Genomic DNA, 19,176 nt, shown 5'->3' on the forward strand with positions numbered 1-19,176 from the left:
GTTCTAACGATTTCATTTATCTGTTTGTCAAATTTAAGTGCACTATCACAAATCATCCCCAGATTTTTTACATGCATGATGTTTTCTAAACAGGCTCAGAGGACCCAGCTCAGTTTCAACTACGTTATCAAGGTCGGAAGGACCAAAAAGAATCAGTTCTGTTTTCGATTCATTAAGGCTCAAGAAATTTGTAGACATCCATGCCTTAACTTCATTTAAACATGCCAACAATCTTTCTATGGCAGTGGAGTCATTTGACTTAAGTGGCATATACAGCTGTGTATCGTCTGCGTAGCAGTGGAATGACACACTGTATTTACGCAGGATTGAACCCAAAGGAAGCATATAAAAAGAAAAGAGAAGTGGTGCTAAAACGGACCCTTGTGGAAGGCCACATGATAAAGGTGATGAAGCTGATGTGCACTCACCCATACAAACAGAGAATCGTCTATTTAAGAGATAGGACTTAAACCAAATTAAGGCATTTCCAGAAATGCCTACACATGTTTCAAGCCGGGAAATAAGAATATTGTGGTCAACCGTGTCGAACGCTGCTGTGAGATCCAACAGCAGAAGAACAGTCACATTCCCTTGATCGGTTGGCAAAAAGATATCATTAAAAACCTTCAATAACACTGTTTCTGTGCTATGGTGCTCCTTAAAACCCGACTGAAGTACTTCACCGATATGATTTTCATCAGTAAATGACTCCAGTTGAATCAGAACACATTTCTCTAAGATCTTTGCCAGAAATGGAAGTTTTGAGATAGGTCTATAATTGCAAAGAACGCTCTTATCCAGATTTTCTTTTTTCAGCAAAGGCTGGACTACAGCATGTTTACAATACTCGGGAACAATCCCTGAAAGTAAGCTTTTATTTATTATAGAAACCATATATGGGCCAACCGATTCAATGGTTTGCTTTAACAGAGGTGTCGGAACAATGTCTTGAGGAGCAGATGTAGACTTCAGCTTAAAAACAATATTGTTAAAAATAGAGATAGAAATAGGCTCAAATTGCGATAAATTAACACTGATTTCTAGAGCATTCAAAGGCACAAATGTACACTGCTGTATATTGTTCCGAACCTCTGATATGCGATCGACAAAGAAGTGTAAAAAACTTTCACATAAATCAATAGACAAAATAGGAGGTGCCTCTAATTTAGGATTCAAAACAGAATCAATTGTTGAGAAAAGATCTCTCGGATTTTGGTGATTTTTCTCAATAGCATTTGCGAAAAAGCTCGTCCTAGCAGATTTTACAGCCCGTTGAAATTTAGACAACGAATCTTTCAACATTTCATAAGAGATTTGCAACTTATCTTTCTTCCATTTCCGTTCACATCTTCTACATTCCCTTCTTAGGGACCTAATTTGTTCATTTAACCATGGAGTTGGTTTGTGCTTTCTATGCACCTGCCTTAGAGGTGCTACCTGATCAAGTGTGTCCAAACAAACAGAATTGAAAATGTTAACCGACGACTCCACGCTAAAACGGGGTGATAGGAAGTCCGTTTTTATATCCTGCATAGAGTCCATAAAATTTTTATTGAAATCCCCATGTATAGTTGATTTTATCGAACGAACCAGTCTCTTTGTAGTACAGACTTTTTTCGGTTGACATGGAGGAAGAACAGTAAATAAAACAGGATTGTGATCAGCAACCAGGAGATCATCTATGATAATGTCACTGACTGAAAAACCAAGTGACATAATCAAATCCAGCGTGTGTCCATGGATATGTGTAGGACCGTTAACCATTTGCTGAAGGCCAACAGAGTCAATGAGATTTAAAAAGTCTTTTGAAAGAGAATTTGTTGGACAGCATATATGAATATTGAAGTCACCCAGTATTAATATTTTGTCGTATTTCACAATAATATCCGCTAAAAACACAGACAGCTCTGAAATTAAGTTCTTATTAAGTCCAGGTGGTCGGTAAACTATAGCACAAAGCACAGGAGATAACAGTTGCATTTCAAATACTTGGAGTTCAAAACTTGAGAAGCGCTCAGTATTGAGCCTATTACAAATAAAAATATCCTTAAAAATAGAGGCCACACCTCCTCCCCTTCCCGTTTCTCGGGGAGTATTAAGAACTGCAAAATTGCTAGGTACCACTTCTCCAAAAACAGAAATATCCCCGGCATTCAACCATGTTTCAATAATAAATAGAAAATCTATAAATCTATAAAAGTTTTTTTTTATTCCTGTACTGAGTGACAGGCCCATCACTCATGACATGTAAAGTTGTTGGTGGAGGATTGCACCTCTCCCTCACATCCTTCAGCACCGGTTCTAAGTGGGCCCATATAGCACGTTCATCATGCCGAAGGGATGAAGAGATGGTGGCATATGACTGACATCCACGTGCTGTATAGGCCACACATGTGTGAACTGTGGCCTGTTTCCTGCTTCCTCCGAAATGAAAAGCTTGGACTTCGCTGTTCAGCTTGCATGAAACATTTTCTGAGAAGTCTACATGAAGGCAAACTTCATCCTCTGTCAGGGTTTCTTTTAATGCTCTGAACTCTATGGCTTGGTGCAACCAATTGAAGTGATGTTTTGCCAGAGAATCAAGTTTCTGGCTGAACAGCTCGAATAGGTTAGACCATGTTCCACTTTGAGTTGCCTTAGAAAAATTTGTAAATGTCTTCTTTCCATCCGATTTTGTCTCTCGTGACCACTGCTGCCATGTAACAGGTACTTCCTCCTGAGGTACTGCCACCTCTATCTCATTGTAACAGCACTTCGCACAAATCCGATACATGCAGTCTTTGCTTTGTGGATCACACACAATTGAAGTCAGCAGCTCTGAAATTCTGGCTGTTTGCAGAAGACCTTTCTGGTGCAGCTTGTCTACTAAAAGCTTGACATTTTCGTGGTCCAAGCATGCGCATGTGTTACGATCTGATGCTTTGGGTGGTGTTACATAAAAGGGACAGTGGCGAACAAACTGTCTGTATGATAGAGAGAAAGGCTTTTATATTTCAGAATTATATTGAACATGACGTTCAGTCAGGGATTTAGTTAAGACTCGCCTCTGTTGTTTGTTTTTGTTTTTAGTTATTGTATCCTTTTTCCCGGGTAGCAGGCGACTGTTCTCATCCTGACAGTGACATTTAACCACTTCTTCTTTTCTCTCCAGGGCAAGTTTCTTTGTTCCCCTTGGCTTGTTTCTTTCGCTGACTGTTTTTTGGCCTTTCTTTAACCTTTCCAAGCTCTTCCGCAATTTCTCAGAAGTTTGTTTTGTAGCTGCCAATTGCCTTTTTAGTTTTAGCATTTCCTTCCGTAAGTCTGCCTTCTCTTTTTGCAAAATTCTGCAGCGTTTTTTCACCCTTATTTCTTTCTCTGGTGTTGAGGATGCTTGTGGTTGTCACGGGGCGAGTGAGCGAGAGACGAGGATTCAAGTGCAGAGGAGATTTAATTAACAAACACAGACAAAAATACAGAAAACTCAGAACTCAGATAATCAACAGACAGGAACATCAAAGACAGGTAACTCGGACAACGAACCAGCACAAGACTACAAACACAAGAAGGCTAAATAGGGGAACAACAAAGGAGGGTAACGAGACAGACAGGTGGGACAAATTAACCAATAATCAGATAACAAGATGGGAGGGGCTAGACAATAGACAGGAGAGCACATGGCACAAAACAACAAACACCCATGTGCAGCACAAGACAGAACAGACACGTGACATTACCCCCTCCTTAAGGAGCGGCTACCAGACGCTCCACTAGGGACGGGAGGGACAGACCAGGGCGGGACGGGAGGGATGGGAGGGACGGGAGGGACGGGGGGCCAGGTCCAAGAAGGGAAACAGAAACAGGGGGTAACAGACTCAAAGGGGCCAGGGTGACACAGACAGTACATCGGGGGAACAGGGCGAAGCAAACAGTCCATCTGGTGGCCGGGGCGAAACAAGCAGTACATCGGGTGGCCGGGGCGAAGCGAACAGTCCCTCGGGCGGCCAGGGCGGAGACTTTCCCTCGGGCGGCCAGGGCGGAGACGACCCCTCGGGCGGCCAGGGCGCAGGAACTGGAACAGACGCCAACGGCTCAGGCACTGGAACTGGCACCACAGGCTCAGGCACTGGAACTGGCACCACAGGCTCAGGCACTGGAACTGGCACCACAGGCTCAGGCACTGGAACTGGCACCACAGGCTCCGGTTCAGGAACAGACAAAGACACAGACAAAGACACAGACAAAGACAAAGACAAAGACAAAGACACAGACACAGACACAGACAAAGACACAGACACAGACACAGACACAGACAAAGACACAGACACAGACACAGGAACAGACACTGGCTCCGGCTCAGGAACAGACACTGGCTCAGGCTCAGGAACAGGAACAGACACCACCGGCTCAGGAACAGGAACAGACACCACCGGCTCAGGAACAGGAACAGACACCACCGGCTCAGGAACAGGAACAGACACCACCGGCTCAGGAACAGGAACAGACACCACCGGCTCAGGAACAGGAACAGACACCACCGGCTCAGGAACAGGAACAGACACCACCGGCTCAGGCTCAGGAACAGACACCACCGGCTCAGGAACAGGAACAGACACCACCGGCTCAGGAACAGGAACAGACACCACCGGCTCAGGAACAGGAACAGACACCACCGGCTCAGGCTCAGGAACAGACACCACCGGCTCAGGCTCAGGAACAGACACCACCGGCTCAGGCTCAGGAACAGACACAGGCTCGACGGCGGCCATCTTGTCAGAGGACACAGGCTCGACAGGTGTGACGTGGACACTCTCGGCGGCGGCCATCTTGTCAGGGGACACAGGCTCGGCAGACGTGACGTGAACACTCGCGGCGGCGGCCATCTTGTCCGAAGACACAGGCTCGGCAGGCGTGACGTGAACAGGCTCGGCGGCGGCCATCTTGTCCGAAGACACAGGCTCGGCAGGCGTGACGTGAACAGTCTCTGTAGCGGCCATCTTGTCCGAAGACACAGGCCCGGCAGACGTGACGTGAACAGACTCGGCGGCGGCCATCTTGTCCGAAGACACAGGCTCGGCAGGCACCACCGGAACTGGGACCACCGGAACAATTATGGAGGGAACCCTTCTCCTCCTCCTGTGTCTTGAGACCACCGGAATTGGGACCACCGGACTCGGGACCACCGGAACTGGGACCACCGGAACTGGGACCACCGGAATAGTCACAGAGGAGGTCTTCCTTCTCCTCCTCCGTCTCCGGACCACCGGACCACCTCCTCCGATCTGATCACCGTCTGACATGGTGCTCTCCTCCTCCAAAGTCCTCTGAACACATCTGGAGAAATATTCAAATAGGGAAATGGAATTTCCCTTCTCCTCCTCTGAAGAAAAAATCTCGCTCCGCTGAATCCACATTTTGGCTGGTTCGTTCTGTCACGGGGCGAGTGAGCGAGAGACGAGGATTCAAGTGCAGAGGAGATTTAATTAACAAACACAGACAAAAAATACAGAAAACTCAGAACTCAGATAATCAACAGACAGGAACATCAAAGACAGGTAACTCAGACAACGAACCAGCACAAGACTACAAACACAAGGAGGCTAAATAGGGGAACAACAAAGGAGGGTAACGAGACAGACAGGTGGGACAAATTAACCAATAATCAGATAACAAGATGGGAGGGGCTAGACAATAGACAGGAGAGCACATGGCACAAAACAACAAACACCCATGTGCAGCACAAGACAGAACAGACACGTGACAGTGGTTGCTTCCCATCCTGCACAAACATGTTTGCATACTCCTGATCAGGAGGGTTAGGCTGAGCCTCTACTGGAAGATCGACTGGATCATCTGCTGCTGATGAATTCATAGATTCAGGTGTAAAGTTCATTATTTTGTCCAGTGTCCTTGTCCCATCCCTGTGCTTTTTTTTGGTATTCCCTCCATTGCTGCCTCGTTTTTTCTTGTTGTGCTTTGGAAAGCTGACTTATTGTTTTTTTTCACTATTTTTCCATCATTTTTCATTTTTTCATAACTAAAAAAAAAAGAATGACAGAGTTGTGGGTGATTAAGATGTAAATAAGCTTACTAATGTACAACATATCTATCTCTATAAAATATACATGGTTTCAGACCCCTTTTTTAGTTTTGAAATAGGGCCGATACACTTATCCCCTCATTTATAAGGAATTTAACATAAAATCATGTCAAAATATTTGATTAAGAATTTTATTGAGAAAATTAACATTTATATCTCAGTTTTGTTCTCTGCTTGTATATTCGGACGGTCACACCACCTGACATTTTTGGCCTTTCAAAACACCAAAACTCAAAAAATCTAATGAATTTCAATAAAATGAAAAGGGTTTCTTATAAAGGACATATTATAGATCCATTTGATATATGACGTATTTATTCAAATTCTTTTTAGGAAAATAATGAATTTGGACACAAAAAATAGATGTCATGTCATTGACCCTTATACCACGAGTATTAGAATGTGATTAGATAGATGAGAAGGTAAAGTGACGTAACGATTGAGTCTTCCCAGCAGAACTTATGCTAAAGCTTTAATTTCTATCAGAAAGACTCGGGAGAATAAATACTGTGACAATTATACATTTATTAACAGCCCAGCAAGCAATAAAGTTCTTTGGCGTAGGTCCCGTCCGTAGCTCGCAATCTGAGGGTCCAGACTCTGCATATCCTGCCTGAAGACAAAGGCAGGGGCTAAAAGAATAATTCCACCAAGACGGAGCCCACCCCCAGAAGCGGTAAAAAGTATACCCACCAGTCGTGTATCCTGAAGTTCCTAAAACATAAAAGAAAAAGAGTTAACATGATAAGCATGAACATGGGATGCCTCATGGCCGATAGCTAATTAGTAAGAGGCCACTTCATCATGATTAGAACAGAACCTGAAAGGTATTATGTGTAGATGTGTACTACGCATGTGCATTTAATAATCTGCTGCTGCATATACTTAAACATTTGTCCATTGCTGACGCTTCCATCCAAACAACTTTTATTAAACTATACACACTTATGTCTTATTACTAGTTTCCCTGTAGAAGGTCTTCTGCCCTCGGTTGAGTGTGTGGCTACTCAGCCTATGCAGCGAGCTAAACATACAGTAAGAGAAGGTGGTTCCAGGAATGACAGGACACAGTTTTCTTCTTAGTGCCTTTACTGAAGACCTCTCTTTTTTTGATTTGTAAAACTGTGAACATACAAGCAAATTTTATTAAAAACACATTATTTAACAAACCAAGACACATTACTGTGAATTTAAATGCTGGAAGTGATCAGAATTCAAGATATAAGAATCACAAGATTATATTTTTAAATAACTCAGTTTGTGTCAGTTTGCCACCATGAGTTTGCAGAATATAATGCAGTTATTTGCAGTTTCAATACACATATACACAGACAGTTCAAAATACTATACAACATATCTGTAATCCCAACATTTATTTACTACTACTGTAGAAGAAAGTTGTAAATTTGTTTCATTTTTCCCTATTCTGCAAAAGTATAACAGGTTTTTGCTCTTTAGTTAGATTTAGTAAAACATGAACTCAGCAAGCCTTCGTCAAAGCTACACAGGAAAACAAAAGATACTTGTTTTACTTTTGACAATCTGTATGTACAACCTGACGATCTAGGTTGTGTGAAAAACAGTGTTAACATTGACCTAAAAGATATTGTGCAACCACATACCAAACAGAAGCTAGCAGCATTAGCTTGGCTTAGACCACAAAAAAAAAACGTTTTTTTTTTTCTTGTAAGAGTTAAAATAAACTCTTAAGCAACAGAAAAGTAACAAAAACTATAGAAAACAAAATTGGCCACTAATTACTTACAGATTATGGCATGTCAAAGCTTCCCAAAGATATAAGGGGTCTGAGAGGAGTGTAGCATGTCAAAAACTCCGGACATTTTCTTACACTGCGTGTAACAAACTTTTTTGCCTGCTACCTCAGCACATCACCACAGAGCACCGTGTAGCGCACGCAATATAATCCAAGAAGAACCCAAAAAACACTAAAGGAGATACTGACCCCTAGTGGGTAAATAAATAAATGCACTAGCGAACTAATACTATAGAACACAGAGGGACAGAATAGAAGGAACCCATGACTTTAGCGTATAAAAACCAATGCTCAACTAATTGACCTAGAGGAAATTGAGCTTTTTTCTGTGCGCATGCGTCACGACTAAGCGTATTGTTTGTGTTTGGAGCTCCGTCGAAATTGATTCATAATCCTTGATTTTCTTCTTTCACATTTATTTACAAACAAAAATTTTCTATTTTACAGCGTCTGAACATATCTTTGATACTATTCTTTATAAAAAATAAAAAAAAACAATTAGATTGCTTTGATATCGCTACTTATATCCAACTTTCCGAACTTCCGCTACTAGCCTTAGCCCGCTAGCATTGCACACGTGGTCTCGCCTATCGATCGTCTTATTTACACCCGTATCACTGAAAGGATATGGGTTCTATCCAGGATTTCAGTCCTAAATTAGTAGTAATATTGGTAGTATCACTGCTAATTTATTGTTCATCTGCTATAATGGCGAATATATCGGATGTGTGTCTAACGTTACCTTTGAGTGCAGGTGCGGACACCTTCGAGCTGCATTCGGTGCAGTTAGAGTAGGAGTCCGTGGAAAAGCAGATCCGAGAACTACTAGAGAGGCAAGCCGAGCTGCAAGATCGGCGATCAGCGCTTGAAACATCATACGCCGATGCTCACAAGTCAGTGGTTAGTAACTTTTTGACTCCGACCTCGTCTACTCCGTGTGTTTCTCTGCACAGGACCCGAGCACCCAGGACGTGATCATCCCTGGTTTCATTCACTCCGGCACCGACACAACACCATGGACCCTGGGTGTTTCCACAGCGGAAGACGCGAGCCAGGATCAGAGCAACCGCCCTCCCGATCTTCGAGATCTCCACCCGGAAACGCTTCTCCCCTCTTCGTGAGACGGAAAGCGACGCTGTGATCATCGGCGATTCCATTGTCCGGCATGTCCACGCTTCCTCAGGTAAAGTTAAGGTGCGCACTCACTGCTTTCCTGGTGCTCGTGTTCTTAATGTCGCTGCGCAGATTCCCGAGATCCTGAATGGTGACGAGCCCGTCGGAGCTGTTGTGCTGCACGCGGGAACAAATGACATCAGGCTGCGCCAGACAGAGGTTCTGAAGAAGGACTACAGGAGCCTGATCGAGACGGTACGCAGTACATCGCCTGAAACAACGATCATCATGCCTGGACTGCTTCCCACGTACCAACAAGGACATGAAAGTTTCAGTAGATTATTTGCTCTATGTGAATGGTTAATGTCATGGTTTAATGAACAGAAACTGCTCTTTGTAAATAATTGGGCGGCAGTGGCTCAGTGGTTCATGTAGGTTGTCTACAAACCGGAAGGTTCAATCCCCGGTTCCACCTGACCAAGTGTTGAGGTGTCCATGAGCAAGACACCTAACCCCAGCTGCTCCCGATGAGCTGGATGGCGCCTTGCATGGCTGACATCGCCGTCTGTGTATGAATGAGTGTATGAATGGGCGAATGTGAGGCAATATGTAAAGTGCTTTGGTGGCCATAGGTCTATGAAAGCGCTATATAAATGCAGTCCATTTACCATTTAAATTGGAATCTGTTCTGGGAGTGACCTAGGGTCTTCCGTGCTGATGGCCTTCACCCCAGCAGAATCGGATCGGATCTTCTGTCGGACAACATCTCCAAGACGTTACACACCATATGACTAGTAAGTCAAAGTCCAAATCACACTCTTTGCTGTCCCAACTTAATTGATATAAGTACCATTGTAGAACATTATATTGAAACTGTGTCTATTCCTCGTTTAGTGAGGTCAAACATTAAATCTACTGCAGGATCTAAGAAAAATCTAATTGTGATTAAACCAGAAAACCTCAATATTAGTGAACAAAAACAATTTCTAAAGCTAGGTCTTCTAAACATTAGATTGCTCACACCTAAGGCGGTTATTGTAAATTAAATGGTCACAGATAATAGTTTCGATGTACTTTGCCTTACTGAAACCTAGCTTACACCAAATGATTTCGGTCTAAATGAGTCTACTCCACCAGGATACTGTTATAAGCATTGATTGGTCGTGGCGGCGGTGTTGCAACAATCTACAGAGATATTCTTAATGTTACTCAGAAAACAGGTCATAGGTTTAATTCGTTTGAAGTACTAGTGCTAAATGTTACGCTCTTAAACACAGCTCCGCAAAATCCGCACGTTTTGACAAGGGGCCGTTAACAATTGATGCATAGGCACTGACGTTATCCAATCATAACAGTGGGCGTTAACACTTAACTCTTAAAGGGGAAACACCCCCAAAACAGACTGTTTGAATCAGAGCATGAGAAACAGGGTGGGAAAAGGTCATAAATCACTCAATTTTAAACGTTTTTTGTCCAAAAAACTATAGTAATACTATAATTGCACCTAAGGGAACACAATAAAAGAAAAGAAAAAAACATGTCATGACCCCTTTAATACAGACTCAAAATATGTGTAAAATTAATATTATTGATGCAAGTTAACAGTGAAGCGTGTCGTAAAAGTTGTTGAACTGTGTTTTTGTCCCATTCATAGATGTTCAAACAGAGACGGTGAAGAAGTGGAGCTTCTGCAGCAAATCTTTGAAAACAGAAAAAATGAAACCTACTGAATCTGACAGGATCATGTTGATCTTTGATGAAGTGACATATTTAGGCCGGTCTGCCTCGGTGGTCGAAGAGCGCTCGTCACTGTCAAAATTAGTGAGATGGCCAATCAAATCAAAGACAGCGGGCCTTAATGTTCACAGAAGACGAGTGTGAACTCCAACGTGGTATTTTAGTTTTACCTTGAACAAGTGCTTGGTTAGATGTAAGGAGCTAAACATTTAATATTTGACAGCTGTTTTACAACAGAAATGTTCAACGACTCACAGTAATGATGCAAAATACTCAACTTTTTTAATCAAATTTTATTTTGAATTGAAAACATGTTATTATGTACATGATTCATGTAATTCATAACTGAATGTTACGTGACAAGAAACGTTTTGTGTTTTCAACATATTAGACATAAGAGTGAATGTGTGCATATTTTAAAATAAAATAGTATTTGAAAATGTTTAAATTGATTACTTGATTAATTGACTAAACTACAATTTGAGTAGTTGAGTCAAACTACCCTTTAGAAGTGTGTGTACAACTGTAAAGTGATATTCAGAACTGTCTATTGATGACAGAAGTATCATAGTGTAAATAATAAATGTTGACACATGTTTCTATTGCTGTTTACATTCTGTAAATCAAATATTTTCAATATGAGAAAAATGTTGGGGTAACAGAAACAACATTTACCATGATAAATACACAATAGTAAAATGAACTGTTAAATGGACTGCATTTATATAGCGCTTTCATAGACCTATGGCCACCAAAGCGCTTTACATAGCCTCACATTCACCCACTCACACACCGACGGCGGTGTCAGCCATGCAAGGCTCTTGATGAATAGAAAGAACATCATACATGCAAATCCTTCACAGCTAACACTTTACGGGTACTTTTTGGTAATTTCATGTCTTACTAATTGACAATGTAACTACTGATTGATGTTGCATGCAATTTATGCTTGCTATGAGCACAGAATAACTTCTGACAGAACAGGAAAGTTCATATTTCTGAGGTGAAAGACTTTTTATTTCGTAACAAGTTACGAAAATAACATTAGAATAATGAAACTGACATAGACCATGCCAACATCTTGTGCATTCTTTACTCAAACTGCGTCTGACAGAAGATGCAACACTTTCATGCACGTCTTTCACATTAAAAGTCTCGCATCAGAAAAGCATTTCGATTTTTTGTTGTTGTTGTTGTTTCTTTGATTTAACACTGCAAGCCACCAGTTGAGGAACACTGATCTAGGAGCTTTAAACAGCTTTTCACTGTGGATGGCATTGAAAACACGGTAAGTCTATTCCTCAAGGAAAATGATTCAATCTTGAAAACAGAGTTCATTTGGAGGCTACATTGACAAGAACCCAAATGCCATCATCAGGTGACAGATGTTGAAGATTGTATTATTAAAAAAATAAGTAATTTACTAGAGATTTATACACCATTATTTCCTTGCTGTGTGTTGGGTTTGACTTTGGAAAGAAAGGTCAGAATGCTGATGCAGCAGAGAATTATATTTGAGTGTGACACGTGGTGTAAGACCCCTGCCCAAAATATCTACAGGGTGTGACCATGTTTGGACACGCATGTGGGTATATATGTAATATGGGCCATTGTTCTGGAGCGCGTCTTTCTAGATGACGCGTTCAGCTTTTGTGAAATAAAGTCTAATATTTCTGGCATCAAAAGATCTCTGAGAAGTGATTTCCGATAAAGATTGAAACTACAACACAGATTATCTAATTACTAAGCAACATTTTGGATGAAAAAGTAAACATATGATGTAATGTGGCTGATGAATATTGCCACCCCATGAAGTCTGTAAGTAAAAAAAAAAAAAAACATTCTAGGAAAATTATATTTCTCTAAGGATAATTGACTCTCTACCAAAAATGTTTTGGTAGAGGAGAAGAAATAAATTCTGTAAAATATTCTGGCATTCTGACCAGGTGTGGCAAATTATGTTAAAGGGTGATGAATTGAGAAATCTAATTTTCCTTGATCTTTTGACATATAAGAGGTCATCATACTATAAGAATATACTGTAAGTTTCAGAACTGAAAATATCATTGTTTAGTTCAAAAACAGCTTTCATTAAAACCAAGCCCAGTGAAGGACCGCCTCTGCTGGAGAAGATCAACGCCTACTTCATCATCATTATCACTGTAGCCCCGCCCACTGGTGTGTCAGTGTGATGATGAGAAAAGCAATCAGTGGATCACTGGACTAAAAATAACATTACCTTTTAAAGGAATCTAATGCTAGGAATGTGGTTATATATTTTCAACAATGTGAATGTATTGTGAATTTATGTACATTCTGTACATTTCACTGTGGATTCTTTAGCAAATCAGTCAGAGTTTCGGCGCAGGCTTTGCAAACAGACTTTTACGACATGGACTCCATAGTAATGCCACAACATGTAAGTAACTGTGTTAATTCTAATGGCTGATCTGTGACCAATGATTTCTGATATATAATGACTCATGTACAGTCAGATGTTCTTTGTCTCTGTTTCTGCAAATCAAACCTGAACAGTAAACTTCACATTGTTTCTTTTAGTAGGATGAAAATAATGTTATTTAAACTGTGATAACATTATAAATAGAAAACGATCAAAGAATGCTCCTTTTCAATTGCTGGAGCTCTCAATCAAACAGCACAAGTTTATCAGTGACTCTCGCCAAAACTCTCGTTATAATCAACAAATCTCTTATTTAGATCATGATTGCACTGTTAGTTATGAGTAAAGCATTCATGAGAGTGCAGAATTTGAGTTACAATATGAGATCACTGCATTCATTTCTGTGATCGGCTACAATAGTCATCACTGCAACCTTTCATCACACAATCTAAGTATTATGCTATAGATCTAAATATAATACTTTAATCAACACTATACACGATTAGTTAACATTGAGAGCTGTAATAGTAAAAATGTGCTAAAAGTTTTCAAAGAGAATTTCACATATAAAAATGAGCTATTTCATATGCAAAGATGTCAGCCAATCACAGCAGTGGGTGTTTACACTGAAGTCTCAAAGCAGACACGCCCCTTCAAACAGAGCGTTCAAATCAGGCTAGGAAAAATGCCTTTTATTTCTAAATTATGACTATTTTTGATGAAAACATAATACTAACATTATAAGTGCACCGCAGGAAACAATATAAAGCAATAAAACAATACAGTTCATGACCCCTTTAAAGAAGCAAGAGAAAAGATCATACAATACAAGATACTGACACACTTCATAAAGATTTCATACAATAAACCGGATGAATAATAATTTATGTTGGGAAAAGGAACTTTTCTGCACTGCTAATGGGAGTAAAGTGTTGGCAGTGACACATTTCTTTGTTTTGCAAATTCGCAGCTTCAGTTGTTGTGGTGCTGATTCACATTGTTTCTAGATTGTTGTGCATTATGCAGATGCCTTTTAAATAATTGAAACATAATTTCACTAATCATATCAGAACCATAGACTGTAAAAAATATGGACAAAGCGTCTGTGACGTCACCCATAGACTTTCTTAAGAACGGGTTTGAAGCCGTTTATGGGGTGTATGGGTGGCGCCATCTTGGGAAATCCTAACCCCGCCCACCTTCTGACGCAGCGCGCGTCACTTCAGGACATCCCAGAGTGTCCAGCAATACCCAGGACCTTTACTCCTGAGGAATCAGCTACTGTACGTAATCATGTCTCCACCGGTGCAGAACTGCTCAATATTGGCAGCAGGTGGTGTGAAGCATGCACACACAGTGGACAACAGCCTGGTGTCAAGAAGGGCAGCAAAGAAGCAACTTCTCCCCAAGGAAAATATTAAGGACAGCCTGAAATTCTGCAGGAAGTACAAGGATTGGGCAGCAGAAGATGGTGCGATGTTATTTTCTGAAGCTCCTTTCCGACTATTTGGAACATCAACTGTATTGACTCTTTGCATATATTGAATGTTTTTGCAAATAAAAGCCTTTAAAACATATTAACGTTTAAGTTGTTTAACATTTTTTTCAGCATACCACAGAAATGTGAAAAAATAACATACAAATGCTAAAGTAGCAAACTTTGTAAAAGAAGATTTATGTCACTGTCAATACTTTTATGTCTGCAGGGAAACTGGCTGTAAATACCCCCCGAAAAATTGTATTTGTATCATTTTAATATTCAGCCTTATGGTTTCTTTCACTGCATAACGCATCTTGAAAAACCTGTAATATTGTGATTCGGCGAGCCTGTAATATTGTGATTCGGCGAGCCTGTAATATTGTGATTCGGCGAGCCTGTAATATTGTGATTCGGCGTGCCTGTAATATTGTGATTCGGCGAGCCTGTAATATTGTGATTCGGCGTGCCTGTAATATTGTGATTCGGCGAGCCTGTAATATTGTGATTCGGCGAGCCTGTAATATTGTGATTCGGCGTGCCTGTAATCTTGTGATTCGGCGAGCCTGTAATATTGTGATTCGGCGTGCCTGTAATATTGTGATTCGGCGTGCCTGTAATGTATTCTTTATCTCTCCAGAGTGGAATAGATGTCTGTCGTGGAGCCACACCATCTGAACAGGAAATAAAGTGTCTACTTGTCGCCAGACAGGTAGGTGTGAGCTTGAGACAGACAAAACAAAACTCTATATGACATCTAGAGCACACAATGTTTTTGCATTGATCTGTGTTGTGGTTAATAAGCATTCCACATGTTGGACAAGCACGAACAGCTGGACATACAATGTTTTTTACAGATGGTAAAGTTATAGTTGCACAATCTCTCAGCAGATCCAGCTCTTTATTGGTGCAGTCTTCATTGTCACATCTATCAGATCGAGGCTGATGACCTTTCCACTCTCTCAGACACTGCCAGCAGAACTTAAAGGTTTTGCCCTTATTTGCAGAGCAAACGGTGCATTGCACACTGAGATTAGACGAGTCTGATCTCTCGATGATCCGGTCACAACCAGGACACTGAAGAGAGAGAAAGAGCTTATGCATATAAAATAATGAACAATCCCATACATATTTCCTGTGTATCTGGACTATTGTTCATTACTGGCAGACAGTATAATGGCCTTTTTGCTTGTGTTTTAGGTTTATGGTAGTGAATTTTATAGAAGACCGAAAGGAAAAGTGGTCTCTTTATCAGAAAGTATTGATGATAGTTACAGCAGTGCATCAGAAAATTAGGAGGATAGAAGCATTGATTGTTGTGTAAGTCTAAACAGGTCGAAATCGAGTCACGTGTGGAAAGTGTGGGCTACACTCAAGCGGCAACATTCTGATCTGAAAAATGAAGCCTACCCGGAAGTGCGAAAAACTGCAATACATCGAAAATCCGCTAGGGGAAGGTCCCAAAAGGGAGCAAATGTCCATAGCCCCCATGTTAAAATGTCCGTTTTCACAGCATAAATTCATGTTTTTACAGGTTGGTCCCATGGACTTTTATTGTATTTTTCGATAGGTTCAGAGTGCCTGACAACGGTGAGGGTAGTGAATTTTTTTCTAACTCGTTAGTTTAGATCGTATTTAGATATAAAATGTATGAAAATAAGGGCGTGGTTAACTTTGATTGACAGCTTGATTGACAGCTGACAAGGCAGCGCCACGGAGAATGACAACATAAGAAGCGCCATTTTTTAATACAGTTGACATATAATACTACTGTTTCTGTATCACGAAATGTAGTTTTAAGAGTTTTTCAGGCGAGAATGTAGTTGTTTAAAGCTCAAATCTGTGGTTTATTTAAAGATTTATGAAAATTTTATCCAGTTGATCCAGCGATGACCGGGTGCTCGGCGCGATGTACCCCGCCTGGAGCAGTCTTTCATCGGCTTGACGTTCTGAGGTTTGCCGCCAATGCCGCGGACTCTGGCGTCTCTGTAGTGGTTAAACATGAGATATAATTCATCTTGTGTATATCTAATGGGCGATTTTTGGTCTCGTGAATCTATATTTTTTACAGTCTATGGCTACACTGAGAAAGAAGTGTCTTGTTGATTTTCATGTGTGTTAAAATGATGGATCTGGAATTCCAAGAAAGAAACAAACGTTCAAGTTTTTCTAAATGTTTTTTGAAACACTAAGACATGGTTTCACTTCTTTCCAGGAAGTGAAGTTGCATCTGAATTTGTGTCAAGTTTTAGACATTCACATGTGAGTTCCAAATGAAATATAGTAGCACAAGATGAAATGGAATGTTAATAAAGCTTTTTAATAGGGCTGCATCAACTAATCGATCAAATAAATAATAATCGATAATGAAAACCATAGACAACGAATGTCATTATTGATTAGTTGTGTCTGCCCACTGTGCAAACTAAAAACATCTAAAATAGTGGAGGAAAGAGTGAGCAGCTGCTGGACAGGAGCGTGATCCAAGCTGCTCAACACATGAGAACTCTTTATTTTAAGCTTCAAGATAATGTATTAGCGTAATGTTTAACATGACTTTGACTGAAAGTCAAAACTCTCATTTTATGGTTATATCCTTATGTGTAAGTGTTACAAATTCAAGCGAGAGTTTCCATTTCGCATGAAGACTCGTTCTGACATTCTGCATTAAACGTCAGACTTTATTTTTTTCAGATAGTGAAAATGCATTTGAATGCGTGTGAAGTTTCAGACGATTTGCCAAAAAGTAATTTACCCTAATAGGACAAAGTCAGTTATAAATATGACAGCACCCTAAAAAAGTTCAAAGGTCGGATGTAGAAAACAAATTTTGGAAAATTATTTTAGCCTTAAATATATGTAAACAATAAAGTCATTTAATATGTCTAGCTGTGATTACATAATTAGTCCCATTGAGGGTTTAAAGGTAGAATAGAGTGGTCTCCAAAAGCCACTGCTCCTCCAAACCACATGAACAGACACAACCAAAGCAGATTCAGCAAAGCGTCTTATGAGAGACGGCGTGATGCTCGTTGACGGTCTACAACTCTGCATGGCCTCATGGAACGTGCTGATGACGTGTGATGTCTGCGCGAGCAGGGTGCGCAGAGTTATGGAAATACATAAACTACAGGGTTGCCAACTTTGGGACTTTGGCTGGAGTGAGACTCTGTAAAACGTCAGTGCGCGCGGAGATATTTTTTGTCAAACCTAACCCTAATTTTAAAAATGTCAGTCCTTGTTTACTTAGTATAAACCCTGATTTATGGGGAAAAAAAGAAAAAACTAATAGAATGGAAACGTGTTTTCAAAATGTACAATTCATTTATTGATTGATCGATTGATATAAAAAAATAAAGATAGAGGTGATTAAATAACAAACATGTAAAACAACAACATCAAAACAATAAGAAATCTCAAAACAAAAGGGACACATAATAGTTACTCCACCTCCCCAAAAAACCCCAACACAAGTTTCACACATTAGGCCCGTTGTAGCCTATGCCACAGTGGCAGTGTTGGCCTGCTTCACCACCTCTGCAGGAGCTCGTATCTGTTCCCTCCGTTCATGAACCGTAATGCGTCTGTCACGTGACAAATGAACGAAAGACTCGGAATGTAAAGTAGCCTAAGTATGTTCCCTGTAAATTATTTTTGACTGCATTATATTGATTTCTTAATTCAGAATATGATAAAGACTGCTTAGGTGGATGTGTCCGGGGAATTTGGCTGTTAAAAAGTATAACATTTAAAGCCCCTTAAATGAACAAAATGACTAGAAAAAAAATTCGTTCATTTTAACGAACGAGGTAGAACAAGCGAGTCAGTAAAATGATCCGAACTTCCCATCACTCACAGGGTGCCATCAGTGACGGTCTGTTCCTGGTGTCAGTCTTGTTTAGGCCAATAACTGAAAAGGTTCGCTCCGCATTTGACTGTGGCCGACTCAACACAATCTGGGCAACCTTTCATAATTTGGGGAATTTTAAAATGCCACTTGCCCGATTTGACAAAACGCAATTTGTTCCATGAGCCTATTTTTATTGAGCAATTAGCTAGCCCACATAACGCACGTCAGACAACGTTTGCAACTATAGTTGAAGTCTGTACTCAAGGCACACCATTTTATTATCTGCTTACCTTGATTGTCATCCAAACTTTCAAAAGCGCATCAGTGGGCTCCGACTCCGAACTCTCTCTCTCTGAACTTTTCACACGCAACTGACGTATCAGGTTTCAGCGAATCAACGATCAGAGAATACTGCAGTGAGAACGTTGTAGGCAGATGTTACAGCTGTGTGCCTTAAACTAAACTCCTCTCCTGTCATTAATACGCTGTGGTCTAGTTAGTATAGTCATCAATAGAAAATTAACAGATTGAGAGGGGAGAAACGTGGATTTTGGCGTGACATTTCTTGCGTGAGAGCGTGAGATTGATGCTGAAAGCGTGAGAGTCACGCCAGATGCGTGAGAGTTGGCAACCCTGAAACTAACAGGCAGGTAGACATCGCATTGGACAAAGAATATTTATGCAAAAAGTGTTTATGAAACAAATTGCCTACCCCATATATATTTTATGACTACTTAGTAAATGTAAA

The 19,176-nt window shown here is 40.7% G+C and overlaps 1 protein-coding gene across 3 annotated transcripts in view; it reads right to left on the bottom strand.

The window, feature by feature from the left end:
* Nucleotides 1-6,376: 6,376 nt before the first annotated feature.
* Nucleotides 6,377-19,176, bottom strand: part of LOC308685033 (E3 ubiquitin-protein ligase RNF19A-like) — a 40,778-nt gene continuing 27,978 nt past the window's right edge. Inside the window, exons 4-6 of one of the 3 annotated variants that reach the window (XR_014029412.1) lie at nucleotides 15,422-15,655; nucleotides 6,770-7,198; nucleotides 6,377-6,689 (exon numbers count right to left, since the gene is read on the bottom strand). Coding sequence is in view for 2 of the 3 variants with exons in the window: in XM_081356464.1 (XP_081212590.1) it covers nucleotides 14,879-15,655 (777 nt within the window). In the remaining variant the exon portion in view is untranslated. Of the gene's footprint in view, nucleotides 7,199-10,991; nucleotides 15,656-19,176 lie in introns of those variants that run through there. The other 2 variants (XM_081356465.1, XM_081356464.1) reach the window with 2 other exon arrangements.

Source organism: Scardinius erythrophthalmus (genome assembly GCF_964197995.2).
Source record: "Scardinius erythrophthalmus genome assembly, chromosome: 24".
Lineage (NCBI taxonomy): Eukaryota > Metazoa > Chordata > Actinopteri > Cypriniformes > Leuciscidae > Scardinius > Scardinius erythrophthalmus.